The sequence below is a fragment of the Neurospora hispaniola genome, assembly GCF_033458365.1.
Source record: "Neurospora hispaniola strain FGSC 10403 chromosome Unknown B0T23scaffold_12, whole genome shotgun sequence".
Classification (NCBI taxonomy): Eukaryota; Fungi; Ascomycota; class Sordariomycetes; order Sordariales; family Sordariaceae; genus Neurospora; species Neurospora hispaniola.
In genome coordinates, this window is record NW_026944417.1 from 153,694 (window position 1) to 168,086 (window position 14,393).

The following is a 14,393-nucleotide window of genomic DNA, read 5'->3' on the forward strand; positions in this document are numbered from 1 at the left end:
ATTCTCACGTCAGCACCATGCCTAGAGGTGTATCTACCTAGGTAGGTAATTAGTATCGATTCCTTACGACTTTCACCTCTTGTTGGCAAGATGACCCGCTCTCTCTCTCTCTACCTCTAGCCTCTTATGAGTTCCATATAATAGATGGTCTTGTGTACCTACCTAGGCTACATCGATGCCTGTACATGTACCTGGCGGCACAAATCAAAGTACCTACCTACCTCTAGGTAACGGGAGTATGTATGTGAACAACTGGGTGGGGCACGGCCATTCTCTAGTGTATGTGCCCTAGTAAGGGAAGGAACTCAAGGTCAAGTCGAGTGTGTGGGGACTTTGGGAGGGGGAAAGTGCCAATGCCACCGGACGGACATAGCAACTGCAGGGGCGGCACGCAACTTACCTCTTGGTAGTAGTACCTCTTTTAGAATCGGTGTTGCCAAGTCCACCTGTAAGTGACTGCTATTCGGTCCTTAATATATACCTAGTAGGTACTTTACTCTTACCACTAGAGGACTAGTTAATAATATATAGGAATTTGTAGAGAGGGGTGAAAGAGCTGTATACCCAGGTAGGGACACTATTCTAAGGGATATATCCTAGGGTTTTTCATTTGCGAAATAGTAAGTAACTTGGTCCCGGCTTGCATAGTTGTCTACACGGCATCAACGACCTCGATACCTACCTTACCTACACCAGCGAACTTAGGTACCTATGCTCAGGGATACGAGTTTTTCGTGCCGTGCAGGTACTTGCTGACGGAAGAATGACACGCAGGTAGGTAGGTAGGTAGGTAGGTATGAAGTCCGGCATTGCAGTATACCTGTGGGCGAACTACATGTACCTCCGGGTGTTGTGCAAGAGTACCTCTAATGCACCTGTATCATCAAGTTTCCTACCTCTACCCAGCTACCAGCTAGATGACCCTCCAAGCGGGATGCAACACTCAAAGCCCAACTGGCTGACCTCGAGCACACCTAGCCTATGCATGGTATACTTAAGCGCCGTGCTTGCATTGAATACCTACCACAGACAAGACAAGACAAAACAAGTCCATAACCCAAGTGAAAAGAACCCAACGCCAAGCAAGTTCATGATGTCGTGATTTCGTGTGGTTATGCTAGTACATAGCCCATTATCTGCCATATCCCAAGTCGTTTCTATCCGTCATCACATCATATTCCATGTCCCACGTTCCATGTATGTTTCCAATCATTACATCCATCAATCATGACTCCATCCGCTCATTACCGACCCCTCTGTCTTCTCTCTCTCTCTCTTCTTTCCATCACACTAATCCTCCCCACCCCCCTCCCCCTTACCCCCCTCCCCTTTCTCTCCCTTGTCCCCACCACCCATCCCAAAGAAACTCTTCCTCTTACTTGTACCCGGACTCCGACTTTCCCCCCTCCTTCTATCCTCAGCCGCAATACTCATCCCCCTCGCCGCCCCCCTCCTCGTAGTCGACCCAGGCCTCATCGGCATCCCAGGAGCTCCGTTATTCGAGTTCAAGCTCCCATCGCGGTTCAACCCGCTCCCACCTTGGGATTTCGACCGACGGACTTCTTCCAGCGCGGGCCGCGCTTGTTCTTTGGAGATCACCAATCCTTGCGTGATGCTCATGATATCGCCGTCTTCGACGGAGCACATGGATGGCCAGACTACCAGGAGGATATCATCTGGGTCGATCTCTTCTTCTTGTGGAGTATCTGAATTCTGAGGATCTTCGTGGTGGTTATGCAGATGGGAGTGGGAGTGGGAATGCGCGAGGTTATGCCCCTTGCTATCTGAGTCTGGCCCGGGTGTGGATAACGGCGCGCCGGCTCCAATTGTGGATGCGCCGTCATCGCCGTCGCCGCCATCAGTGAGCGTTACCGAGAAGGGACGCTGTTGGTGCGAGTTGGAAGAGACAAATTCCGGTAGGTCCAGAACTTGCCAGTCAAAGTCGTCGTATGGCGGTCCGAAGTAAGGCTCGATTTTCATGCTGGCGAGCTGGATCCGCATCCATTGCTCGCAGGCGAGCTTGCACGCTTGTTCGAGGCCAGAGACAAAGGACTCAAAGGCTAGGGCGGACAAGAGGTGTTGCACCAGCCAGGAGACTTCCCTTACTACCGTCTTTACTCGCCTTGCGCCCTGCTCGATTTGGCGCTCGGGCATGGTGGCTAGCAGGGTTGATCGTAGATGTAGTTCTCGCGCGGGGTTTTCGTCTTCCAAGACGCGGAGGAACTTGACTAGGTTCTCGTCGTCGTCGTCGAGGAGGTAAACGGGCCGGAAAAGGTGGCGGTGTAAAGCGCGGGAGAGGACGGCGAGCACGGCGGAGATGCGCATGCCTTTGGCGGCTGGTGAGTTGGATTGCGGCAAGGGGATTTGGAGTTGAGTGGCGTGTTTGAGGTAGGGCGAGTTGCGGAGGTTGGCCCAGCAGGAGGGATCAGAGAGGATGGGCTCGGGAAGGGAGGGGCGGAAGGTGGATTCGACGAGGGTGACGATGGAGGTCCAGATTTTGTCGAGGATGTCAACGCTGGGCATGGGTTAGCAACTTAATTCCAGGACTTCTTTTGAAGGAGGGAGGAAAATTAAAGGGAAAGGGAAAAAGAGAGACACGGTGGGAAGGAAGGTGAAAAGTCAGAAAAGATAGAAAAACTCACTAAACGTCCTCGCTGTCGGTATGAAGCTTAATCTGATACGACGCCAGAATATCCAGCTTCTCCTCGGCTGTTTGGAGGCTGTCTTCTGTCTCGTCAAGTCGGTTCTGAAGGTCTGCGGACCGGGCAACGGCCGTGTCCGCACGAATGGTCTCGGCTTTGAGTTTGCTGTGCAGGGCCTCGATCTCTGCAGTCTTCTCGGCCAATGTCTGCTTGAGCGAGACGACCTCCTCCTCAGCGGCCTTGAGCGATGTTTTCAGACCCTCAATCTCAGTTGTTTTTTCAGCCTCGGTGATCTTGAGGGACTCGAACTCGGCTTTGGTGGCCGTTAGGGCGTCATCGATTGCCTTGAACTGAGCCTCCAGCGTGGCGACAATCTCTTTGAGGGAGACGATCTCGGCCTCGTTCTTCGTCTTGTCGCTCTCCAAAGTGGTCTTGGATTCCTGCAGCGATGCGAGGTCGGCTTCGGCTTGCGCTTTCCAGGCCTCGAGAAGGGTCTTGGCGTTGGACAGTGCGGCAATCTCCTCGGCGGCGGCTTCGGCAGCTTGGGCAGCAGCTTTCTCAAGCTCCTCCTTTGACTTTTCGAGAGCGGCCTTGGCTGCTTCGAGGTCCGAAATCTGCATCCCCCGTAGAGATTTCATGTCACTCAACTCGGTGCCCATGTCGTCCCTGAGTTTGGCAAGTTCATATGCTTGGTCCTCCCTAAGCTTGGTCAGCTGCTGCTCTTGATCGTCCTTCAATGCGGCCAACTCCTTCTCCTTGTCTTCTTTTAGCGCCGCCAGCTCCCGTTCCTTGTCCTTCTTCAACTCATCCAACTCTTTCTCCTTGTCCTCCTTTAACCTCATCAGCTCACGCTCGGCATTCTCGGCAGCCATGGCGGCCCTCTTGGCACTGTCCTCCAAATCCCCTTGCAATTTGGCGCGCATGGCGTGGAGGTGCAGAACCTCTTGCACTTTGGACTGGATCACGTCTTCGAGCCCTTCCTTTTCCTTGTCGAGGCGCTTCTTCCAGTCGTCCAGTTCGGAGCGGTAGCGATGGTACTCGTCGAGGACCTCACGGTGGGAAATGGACAGCCGCTCGTTCTTTTCTTTGAGAACAATGAACTGACCAAAAACGTCGGCGACCAGCTTGTAGTTGCTGTCGGCTGTCAGGTCGCGCATGGCCCGGACAAGACCATCGACGGCTTGGGTGGGGTCCATGTTCGCCGAGGAAGGGGAGGAAGGGGAAGCCATGGTTGTTGGTGATAGCGGGCTTCCAGCAAGGTTGGTGGTGCTGGTGTTGATGGTGGTGGTACCGGCGGCGGAAGCGGTGATGGTTGGCGGAGCCGTGGTTTCGGTAGTTGTCGACATGGACCGGAGGAAACCACGGAGCGCTTCCTTCTGGGGAGTGTCCAGCTTGGGCAAGTGTTTGTGTATTGTATAATCTATAAAGTGGTGATGTAAAGTTGTTGAGGTGTAGAGTCTAGAAATGTTGAAAAGTCTTGAACATGACCGACGTGGCTCAATTGTGTCGGTGATGACCTCCCAAGTGGATAAGCGGCTGTAGGGCAGTGGGCCGAGTGGCTCTTAGGGACAGGGCCCGGGGGGGTTGGTCGATGCGGAAGCTGAGCATAAATGGACGGCGATTGGCATATTTCCAATTTCTCATGCATCAGGCAGAGGCAGGCGGCAGCAGGAACGGATCGGCGACGCAGGGACAAGTCGCGGTTGTTTCGTTGATGGGCTGATGACGACGGTCTGGAGTCTGGAGATGATGGATTGACGTGTCAAATTCATGACGTTTGGTCAATTAACAAGTTGGGATTTCCCTCTAATTTCCAGTTGGAAGCTTTTCATTGCCTCGGCCAAGGACGGGAGCTGACTGCCGACCTTTCCTCCAGCGGACGGAAGGGGAACAAGAAGCGGAGGAAGACAGAGTGGAAGCCCGGGTTTGGAGGAGTGCAGTGTTTGACGTGGCAGTCTCAATGACCAGAGACACTGAAAGCGCTGAAAATTAAAGGCGTTGTTTCCTGTACAAATCATTGGCCCAGGGGAACAAGTCGCTGTAAACACCCGAGCCCCACATGCCCAACGGAGCGGAAGCCTGCACGTGCAGATTGTAGCCAGGAAACCTATCCATTGGTCGAAAGGGAAACAAAAGTGGATCTACTTCGAAACCGACCCCCGCACAGTTTGGAGGAGACCATCCACATTGCGGCCCGTTCCTCCTCCGTCTTCAGTTGTTCTCCATTTTCTCCATTTTCCACCCATCTTCGACACAATGGACTCCCGGCTTTCCGTGATTCGCGGTCGTCTACCAGCAATACCATGGTCAAATAATTCCCTTCATTCAAAAGGTTGGCATCGCCACGGTACAGCACTTGTGTCCGTGGGTCTGGAATCGCGATAACCTCCCCCCGGCTTATGCAGAAGCGGTATCTGACTGGTCCAGTGTACAACACATCTATTTCACATGTACTTCTACCAATGAAACCGCGATTCTATCTGGCTTGATTGGGGGTTGGGCATGATATTCCCTCCCGCTCATCGCCCAACTCCCAATCTTGCAGAGCAGTCTTTTTTTCCCCGAGCTTCAGTTGAATTTGTGCCATCACCACCACACCAAGTATCTTGTCGAAAATACTTGGAAGAACAGCACAACCCACCAGTATCCGCAATGTCTTTTACCAATTTCCACCGGAGGCGCGACAAAGGCGGCCCTCAGGCCGTACGGAAGCACCACTTCGGATTTCGCAAATCTCTCCATAAGTTCATGGGATGGACTAATCCTGAACCGACTGAACACGCCCCCTGCAACTCGGTTGCCCCCAGCAGCCTATCTGAGGAGTACACGGCCGTCAGTGAAGACATCATCACCACAAGCACGCCCGAGACTCTATGGGACCGCGCATATGACGCTCTTCGATCATCCAACGATGCCGCCCAATCCGGCTTGATTGCCGAATACGAGGGACGAGTTCTTAAAGCAATAGCGCCCGAAATGTCAGGTGAGCATGAACATTCTGTGCCCTGCCAAATCAACATGCTAATATACATGATCTCAATTCTAGGAAGTACGGTTGAGCCAGGGGAAGCGCATTCGGATTCACTCCTGGGCCAGGCACCCACGTTCAAGGCAGTACTCGACCGGGCCATCGAGGACGCATTAACGCAGGCCCAACAGAAAAGCTTGGCAAGATCATCAGTCGACAAGGCTGGCAAGTTGATGCTGGCGCTTCAGAACTTCATCAGCGAGGCTGTCAAGGCCTCCCCCGAGGCTTCCCTGGCGTGGGCTGGCGTGTGCCTTGTTCTGCCCCTCCTCACCCAACCTGCCATTGCCGACGAAGCCCAGAGGAATGGTTTCTCATACGTCACATCCCGCATCGCCTTCTGGACTACGCTTGAGCGTCAGCTTGCCAACACCATGATCTGGACTGAGAGTGTTCAAGATGAATTCATCACTCTTTATCAGCACTTGCTCGAGTTCCAGGTCCGCACTGTTCTCCGATATCACCAGGGTGACTTTGCACGCTTCGTCCAAGATCTTTCTTTCAACGTATGGGACCAACTAATAACCGCTATCAAGGATCAAGAGCGCCTTCTCCATCAGGACCTACAGCAATACCACAATGTCCACCAGTCACTCACTTCCGATCTTCTCAAGCAAAACAGTAATAGATCTTTGGAGTCCAACACCAAAGTTCTCCAAGCTCTGCAGGATGTCCAGGATCTTGTCCGCAAGGGCGCTCAAAACAAGCTCAAGGAACAAGAGAAGAAGTGCCTACGCCTCTTCCGTCTTACAGACAACCAGAGAGATGTCACCTATGAATGGTATAAAAGCCGTGTCGAAGAACGGGTCCAAGGAACTTGTGTCTGGGCTGTCGAGCATAAGAATTTCCAAGACTGGCTGGAGCTCAAATCAGGTCCACTTTTGATCACAGCAGACCCGGGTTGCGGGAAGTCCGTCTTGTCCAAGTACTTGATTGACCAGTATCTGCCACAACGGTGCCCAACTGCAACTGTTTGCTACTTCTTTTTTAAGGATGGGGACCAAAGCACAGTCAAGCAGGCCCTTTGTGCTCTTCTGCATCAGCTTTTTGGCCAAAAGCCAGAATTGATTAAGCATGCTCTCGAAGAACATGATCGCAATGGAGACGGCCTGATCGGAACGACATCCTCATTATGGCGGGTCTTCAAGGACGCAACGCAAGATGAAAGAGCGGGCACCATAATCATAGTGCTTGATGCTCTTGATGAATGCGAGCCCGGCGAGTTCAAACTGTTGGTACACAACCTCATTCAAGCGGGAGAAAGCCATGTCAAGTTTCTTCTTACATCTCGCCCGTATGGGGATGTGATTTCCCCTTTCAAGTATGGCGACATGCTGCAACGATTTCCGCGCGTTCTAATCCCAGGGGAAAAGGAAGACCAATCAGACCAGATTAGCACAGAGATCAACCATGTTATTCAAGTTCGCGTCGAGCAATTCGTACACAAATATGGACTCAAAAATCAACTCAGGGATGCCCTTTGGGCGGAACTCAACAAGACAAAGCATCGAACCTATCTCTGGGTTTATCTTGTCTTTGACCATTTGAACACCCTGGTCACAAGCGATTCTCTGAAGCGGACAGCTCAAGGGTTTAAGGCTGCCATCGCGAAACTTCCTCGGACAGTCGAAGATGCATATGAGCGGATTCTCAATCGGCCCCACGGTGTCCTACGTACAACATTGCGACGAGTGTTGCGTGTCATGCTTGCTGCCCAGCGCCCTCTGACTCTCTCCGAGATGCAGATTGTGGTCAACATGGAGCCTGACATCAAATCTGTCAAAGAACTAGACCTGGAAGATGAGGAAGATTTTTCAAAACGTCTGAGAACAATATGTGGATTATTTGTCTCGATTCACCAGCGCAAAGTACACTTTCTGCATCAAACCGCGAGAGAGTTCTTGCAGGCCGAATCGGAACTGTCCACAGCGCCAGCGTCATGGCGCTCCTCGATCAGGAAAACCCAGGCCCATGGTGAACTTGCTTGGATTTGCGTGCAGTATATTTCCATCTTGGATCCTGACGTTGCTCATCGCGCTTACGACTATTCCCTCCTCGAACGCGAGTATCCTTTTCTGCTTTATTCGAGAGCTTATTGGAGCCACCACCTGCGCAATGGCGACTTGGAGGATGATTCCGGGATTATGAGAACAGCGTTGGGCCTTTGTAAGCCTGGCTCCAAAAACTTTCGCATCTGGGCGCCTACCTTTTATTTTGAGACGACAGGATATTCTGCAGATTGTTTCTGCAGAACTTTCCATGTTGCTGTGGTTTTGGGGTGCACTGGCCTCGTCCGACACCTTCTGCGTGAAATTAGAGCTGAAGAAATCAATACGGGCCACAACGAAAGGGAGACAACACCTTTAGCTCTGGCCGCCAGACACGGACACCGCGATGTTATGCAGCTTTTGATAGCAGCGGGGGCGAGAGTGGATGTTGGTTGGGATGGACGAACTCCACTGTATGAAGCAGTGAATGCTAAGCATTCCGAGTGTGTTGCCATATTACTCAACTACGGGGCCTCTGTTGATTTTTTGGATGCACACTACGGGCGAACCTTGCTACACGTTGCGGCCAGACGCAATAACGCCGAGATTGGGAAGATGTTAGCTGACAGGGGTATTGATGTCAATGCCATCGACTTTGGCGGTAATACCGCCCTGATGGAGTGCTCGCATGTCTCGAAGAACGATGGCACCGAAATCGCCACAGTGCTGATTGAAAAAGGAGCCCGTCTCGACATGGCTAATATATGCGGAGCAACCGCTCTCATGCGAGCGGTCATTACGAGGAGGTGGGCTTTGGCTATGCTCCTCATCGAGAAAGGTGCGGATCCTAACCTACGAGATAGTCAGGGCGAGCTGGCCCTTCACAGTATCTGGTACGCCAAAGAGGATGAGGTTACAGCGTTATCACTAGCAAGGACGCTAGCTGATAAATGCCTTCACTTAGATGCACAAAATCACGACGGAAAAACGCCCCTACATAATGCCGCTGAGAAGGGGCTTGATAAGCTAGTAAGGCTGCTACTTGAAAGCGGCGCCAATACTGAGGTTACAGACAATAAGGGCAAAGATCCTCTCATCCTTGCGATCACGGAATGCAGGTTCCAAACTGTTGAGATACTTCTCAAATTTGGTGCGAAGGGAGAAGGCACTGGGAAAGGCCCTTCAGCCCTGGAAGAGGTCACATTATTACTCACTGAGTTCTATACACGCCGGGCAAATCGTATCTTAAGCGATTATAAACGCTTCAAGCAACGCTATTCACACGTCGAAACCGCACCTATGGACTGGTCTCTCGAAATGACACGCTCGATAAGAAGCTGGGATCCTGAGCGAGCCAAGTGGTGGTTGGCGACATACCAAAAGCTGCGCGGAGCGGTTGCTGATACGAGCATCGACAAGCTATATGAAGCTGGAACGTTGCTACAACGTGCAATGAAGGATATGGATCAGTTGCTAGAGGATGCGAAGCCGATGGTGGAGGCAAATTTACGACACCTACATAGCGATCTTCATGATGATTGCACCGAGGCGTGGTTCCTTGCCCAAGTAGGTGCTTGGGAAAGATGATTCTGTACATTTCGCAATGGCATTTCTTTTGTTTGAATATACTGTTCCCCGTCTCTTTTCCGTGAAGGCCTCAAATTACGCATAACTTGATTAGTTTCATTAAGGATGTAAACCAAAGAAAGTACTTGGTCTTCAACATTTACAGGTATGAAGGTGGAAGTGCGTGGAGTATAGCTCTCGGCTCACACAATGTCAAGCAAGCCTTTGTCCCCCAACTTCTTCCCGTTCTGACTACAATTGTTCTACCCGTGTCTTCGCTGGACACAAATAACTCGACTCCTTGGCGTTTCATTGTTTCTCGACCACGAGTCCACGGGAACAAGCGGCTCATATGAAACAGAGAAGCGGGTAAGACCGCCAAGTCAAAGTAAACAAAGACCACGGCACGTTCCCGCCCCTTTTTCAACATCAGCAGGCATATGTAGACCCGTGTGTCTGGAAGAGGATGAGAATATACCGTGATAAGGGATATAAAGCTCACCATCTCCTATTCAGATTCCTATTCACAACCCTTTTAGTCTCCACTCGAAGCCCAGCATTCCTACATGTCCTGTCCTTCCGCTTTCCAAGCTTGAGAGAACAACAAACCTACAGAGACCAACTACAGCTACACCTAGAGGTAGCCACATCAGCAACCAACCAACCAACTAACCAACCAACCAACCAACTCCACTCAAAAAGAAGCAACAACACAGCACCTCAAATCCCTAGCTATTCACACCATGTTCCCCCTCCTCTCTCTTCTCCCTCTCCTCCTCCTCCCCTTGTGTGTTCAAAGCGACGACTTCTCCCCCACCCTCCCCGTCTCCGCCGTTCCCGACGCCCAGAAATCCGACTGGTGCGACTCCCACTCCTCCACCTGCCGTTCCATCTGCGGCACAGGCATGCCCGGCACCGACCTCTTGGGCGTCCGCATCAATGTCTGCTCATACAAGACGCTGCAATACGAATGTATCTGCAACAAGGACAATCTGCGGCCCAAAATGGAACTGTTTCATTATTCTGTGCCCGGGTTGATGTGCGAGGCGGCGTGGAAGATGTGTCGCAAGACGAATAAGGGTGACGAAAAAATGGTGGGGGAGTGTGATGACAAGATTCGAAAAAAGTGTGGGCATATGATCACCAAGGATCAGGAGACCAAGAGTGATAGGTTGTATAGGTTTTTTAAACCTATCAAGGGGGGTGGTGGGAAGGCGGGTGGGAAGAGGAGGAGGGGGATTGATTCTGAGAGGGGGGAGTATTGAAGAGGGGGGCTGGAAGCTGAGAGGGGGAAGTATTGAAGAGGGGGGCTGGGGATGGGAGGTAGGTAGGTAGGTACCTAGTACCTGGGTACCTACCTACCTAGGGAAAAGTACCTATCTTGCTGCTCGAGGAAGTTGTGGAGGTTTGATGGTGCTGGGAGGAAGTTTGGGATGGGGAGTTTCTTTGTGTACAACCTTTTTTTAGTATCGTAAGGGGCAGGGAACGTCACTGTGGAGGTGGTAGTTGGGGGGAGAGGAAGGATTGTAAGATAGATGTCGTTTCCTTTTCAACTTGTACGGGATGATCTAATTTGAAAAAAAAAAAAAATAAGAAATAAATTGGAAGGGGGCACAAGTTGGCACTTTAGTAGAGGTATGAAGACTTCCCCAAGTACCTTATGTGTGGAAGTACCTCTAGGATCAGCAGTTCAGCTGGGAAGATATTGGCCGTCCGACAACGCAGTCACACGTAGTTGTTGTCAACAACTTCAGCCTTGTGCTTTCAGAATAGAACGTTGTTACCAATATCTCTATCAAACGGTACTCTATAATGACATGTAGCAACATGAATATTTTGAAAAGGAAATGAAGCCGTGATCCAAGTACCTATATCGTCCAACCCGCAACCCATGCTAACGAAAAAAAACAAAAAAAAAAAAAAAAAAAAAAAAAAGAGAAAATAGAAAAAAGTGCTCAAACCAACGAGCAAGTCCGGCAACCGTACCGACCATATACAAAGAATCGAAACTCCAATCTGGTAGAAATGAAAAAGATAACCTCCCACGACCAACCCCCCAAGTTCCCCCATGCTTCCCTCATCCCACTCACGACGCCATGCCCTTCTTCATGTTATCATACTGACTGTCAGGATACTCCAACAAGTTCTTCTCGCTGTCCAAAGTGCCCAGTCCATCCTTCACAACCGTCATCAAGCTGTCCTTATCCGTCCGATCGCCCGACGCCTCCCAGTACATGGCACCGCCCAACCCCTTCTCCTTGATGTAGCTCACCTTCTGCTTGACCATCTCGGGCGTATCATAGCTGACCATGACCTTGTTCGCCTCATCATAACTCCAGCTGGCGCCCACCTTTTCATCCAAAAACACCTTGGCTCCACTCTTCGGCAACACCTTGTAATCCCAAATACCCTTCTCCCACGACCCCTCTCCGACGCCCGAGTAGGCGGTGCCCGGTCCATCAGTCGACGCGAACGCGCGGCCGTACAGCGGCATGCCGAGAACGATCTTGTTGGAAGGGATACCGAACTTGATGTAGTCCGTGACGGCCCTATCCGTCGAGAAGGGCGTCGTGTCAGGGTTCTTCTCGTCCGGGTACAAGTTAGCCTGGTGACCGGCCTTTTTATCCCAAGCGCCCGCGTAGTCGTAGGCCATGAGGTTCATGAAGTCGAGCGTCTCGCCGATTTCTTTCATCGAGGATTCCAAGACGCCGTACTTGGAGGGTCCCGCCGAGGCAGCCATGGTCAACAGGAAGTGGTACCCGTCGGCGTGCGCGGCCGCGTACTTGTCCATCTGCGAGCGGATTTCCTTAAGCAAAAGCAAAAAGTTTTGGGCTTCGGTTTCGGAGGCGGGGTATTCCCAGTCGATGTCGATGCCGTCGAAACCCCAGTCTTTGACGAGGGTCAGGGCCGAAGTGGCGAACTTGGTGCGGGATTCGGCGGTGGAGGCGGTCAGCGCGAAGCGGCTGGGAGAGGTCTGGGAGTAGGTCCAGCCGCCGATGGAGAGGAGGACGCGGATGTTGCGGTTGGCTTTTTTGAGGAGGTAGAGTTGTTTGACGCAGCCGTAGACGTTGGTGCCGTTGTCGTTCCAGGCTGGGTGGTTGGAGTTGTGTTAGTTTGAGTTGGAGGAGGTGGTGAAAGTGATGGAGAACACGTACAGTCAGTGGGATAGCGCTTATCCGTGTCAGACCAGGTGTCTGAAGAAAAAACAGTTCCATCTTCTTTGAGGTTGGCGAATGAGTATAGGACATGGGTGATTTTGTCGGCTGGAAGGTCGGCTGCCTGGTAGTTGCGGCCGTAGATGCCCCTGGATAGAAAAGTCAGCAAGCTGTTCAGCCCGAAGGTTGAGGATAGACAGGCACATACCAGTTGGTAAAGTACACAACGTTCTTATATCCGCTACTGTCTGCACGATCAGTCACGTTGGTGTCAGTCATGTTGGTGTAGATGGGCGCAGGCGCAGCATCCACAAGGCATGAAGAGAAGGAAAGGACAGCCAGTGCGGCTGCCTTGATGGAGAACATCATAACGAATGAACGAATGAATGAATGAAGATGCCGCAGACTAGTAGTAGTGTATGGCGCAAAAGGAGAGGAGGGAGGGAGTGTTGTTTGCTTGTCTGATGAGCTAGACTACAACATCTCGGAAGGGGAGGACTTGAAGCTCCTTTTATCCTCCCCTTGGCCTCCAACTGGACTCAATGTCGACAGGCACCGGTTGGCCAGGCCCATCCATCTCTTCCAAGTTTCTGTGGTGTTGCCGTCAAGACAACACGCGGAAACTTTCCATGTGAACCCCCTCATCGTCATCCACCATCATCAGGTCGTCGAGCGGTTCCTTGTGCCTGGCAGGAACCGGACCTAGGTAGGAAAGGAAAGGTCCGGTCCGGCCTCGTCGTTGAATGTTGCATCGGGCTAGGTAGGTAGGTAGCTCCATACAACGTACCTGAAAAGGTGATAGGTGCCAGACCTGGCTGGCCAACTAAAACCTTTAGCGGAGTCACCCTCCGCACACTACCTACCCCAAAAAAATCTTGGTTACCTACAAACACGGCAAATTCCAGTTGGAAATAGTGGGGCCCCAAGGCACCTAAACGCGACACTAGTGTCAGACATTGTAAATCCCGTTATTTCCATTTTAAGGTACCCGCTAACCTTTTGTCTTCTCGATGCTGCAAGGTACCCAAGATTCTAGCTCGGAATTCCAACCTATCGGCAGCCAAGTGGGAACCGTTTGACACATTTGACATGATCATTCTGCAGCCGCACAATGCTTTGATCCATGGCAGACACTACATAATACACAACATGCGCCCTATTTTATCACCTTCGATCAAGTGAACTGAAAGGCGTACAATCAATCGGTCACGGTCAGTAGATTGCTTTCTCAAGAGAAGGGAATAAGCTTCTCCGAGAGACTACCTGTATCTAAGCAGTCAGATATTAGCATTCGAATGATAACACAACCAAACACTGTGAATATATCACCAAATTTGAGCAATGTACCTAGGGAAGTACAAAATCCCATAGTGCCGTTAATTCCCAACTTCAACTTCAAGATACCTACCCCTTCCCTCCTCTCCTCTCTCTTCAATCAGATGTAGAGGTAGCAAATATCCATTTCGCAACGTTGCCATGGCCGAAGGTGTGAAGGTATACCTGAGGTGACTGTTCCATCATTCCATCCATATCTCGTCCTGTCCTATCCACCTCACCGGGTTATGTAGAGGTAACCGTGTCCGTCAGGTCGGTGCTCGGCGTCAGGGTTTGAGATCAATGGGACATGGCAGGCCGACAAGGAGCTTGATGTGACCCTGTGGGGGACCGGTTATCTCCATGTCTTCACGTGCGAAAAAAAAAGGATATGCAATTTCCGTGCCATGTGGGATTGAGTGCCTGGAGTGGTCGGCGTCAGGTAGTGATGTTCCATCGAGCGTCCAGAATCGACCGCCGGGGATGGGCACGGGTCGCGAGTATCCGGTAGGTGTCTTGGGGATGATGAAGGTTTAGGTAGGCAGATGAAGGGGTGGGGGAGGATGAGACGGTAGTCCCCTTGATGGGTGGTCTCTTATCTCGGACCTTATGCTTGTTCTGTCTTCTTGGTTGAAGAACCAAGGGGTGGATGAGAGGTAACTAGTCGACTGGAGCGAGACCTTAAACAGAAGAATTGAAGAAA

The 14,393-nt window shown here is 51.5% G+C and overlaps 4 protein-coding genes across 4 annotated transcripts; 2 read left to right on the forward strand and 2 right to left on the reverse strand.

The window, feature by feature from the left end:
- Window positions 1-1,290: 1,290 nt before the first annotated feature.
- B0T23DRAFT_327546 (uncharacterized protein) lies at window positions 1,291-3,988 on the reverse strand (the record flags this gene model as incomplete). The annotated part of the gene is made up of 2 exons (XM_062835626.1): window positions 1,291-2,515; window positions 2,643-3,988. 2 exons carry the CDS (start codon window positions 3,986-3,988, stop codon window positions 1,291-1,293), a joined length of 2,571 nt encoding a protein of 856 aa, XP_062687959.1.
- A 1,063-nt stretch (window positions 3,989-5,051) lies between these two features.
- B0T23DRAFT_52318 (uncharacterized protein) lies at window positions 5,052-8,786 on the forward strand. Its single transcript, XM_062841398.1, has 3 exons — window positions 5,052-5,625; window positions 5,707-8,548; window positions 8,620-8,786. Coding segments are annotated over exons 1-3 (3,324 nt in total). The 5' UTR covers window positions 5,052-5,144; the 3' UTR covers window positions 8,621-8,786.
- Window positions 8,787-9,964: 1,178 nt separating this feature from the next.
- Window positions 9,965-10,486, forward strand: B0T23DRAFT_400195 (uncharacterized protein; the record flags this gene model as incomplete). The annotated part of the gene is made up of 1 exon (XM_062838471.1): window positions 9,965-10,486. The coding sequence occupies one exon, from the start codon at window positions 9,965-9,967 to the stop codon at window positions 10,484-10,486; it is 522 nt and encodes a 173-aa protein (XP_062687961.1).
- An 818-nt stretch (window positions 10,487-11,304) lies between these two features.
- On the reverse strand, window positions 11,305-13,115 carry B0T23DRAFT_390829 (chitinase 1 precursor; the record flags this gene model as incomplete). Its single annotated transcript, XM_062837903.1, has 3 exons — window positions 12,585-13,115; window positions 12,377-12,525; window positions 11,305-12,311 (listed from the first exon to the last, which is right to left on the reverse strand). Exons 1-3 carry the CDS (start codon window positions 12,743-12,745, stop codon window positions 11,308-11,310), a joined length of 1,314 nt encoding a protein of 437 aa, XP_062687962.1. The 5' UTR covers window positions 12,746-13,115.
- Between the last annotated feature and the right edge of the window lie 1,278 nt (window positions 13,116-14,393).

Excerpts from the sequence above, each read along its gene's own strand:
- B0T23DRAFT_52318 (XM_062841398.1), top strand. The coding sequence starts at position 5,145 with ATGATATTCCCTCCCGCTCATCGCCCAACTCCCAATCTTGCAGAGCAG. Across the intron at positions 5,626-5,706 it reads AATAGCGCCCGAAATGTCAG|GGGAAGCGCATTCGGATTCA; the intron begins GTGAGCATGAAC and ends CGGTTGAGCCAG.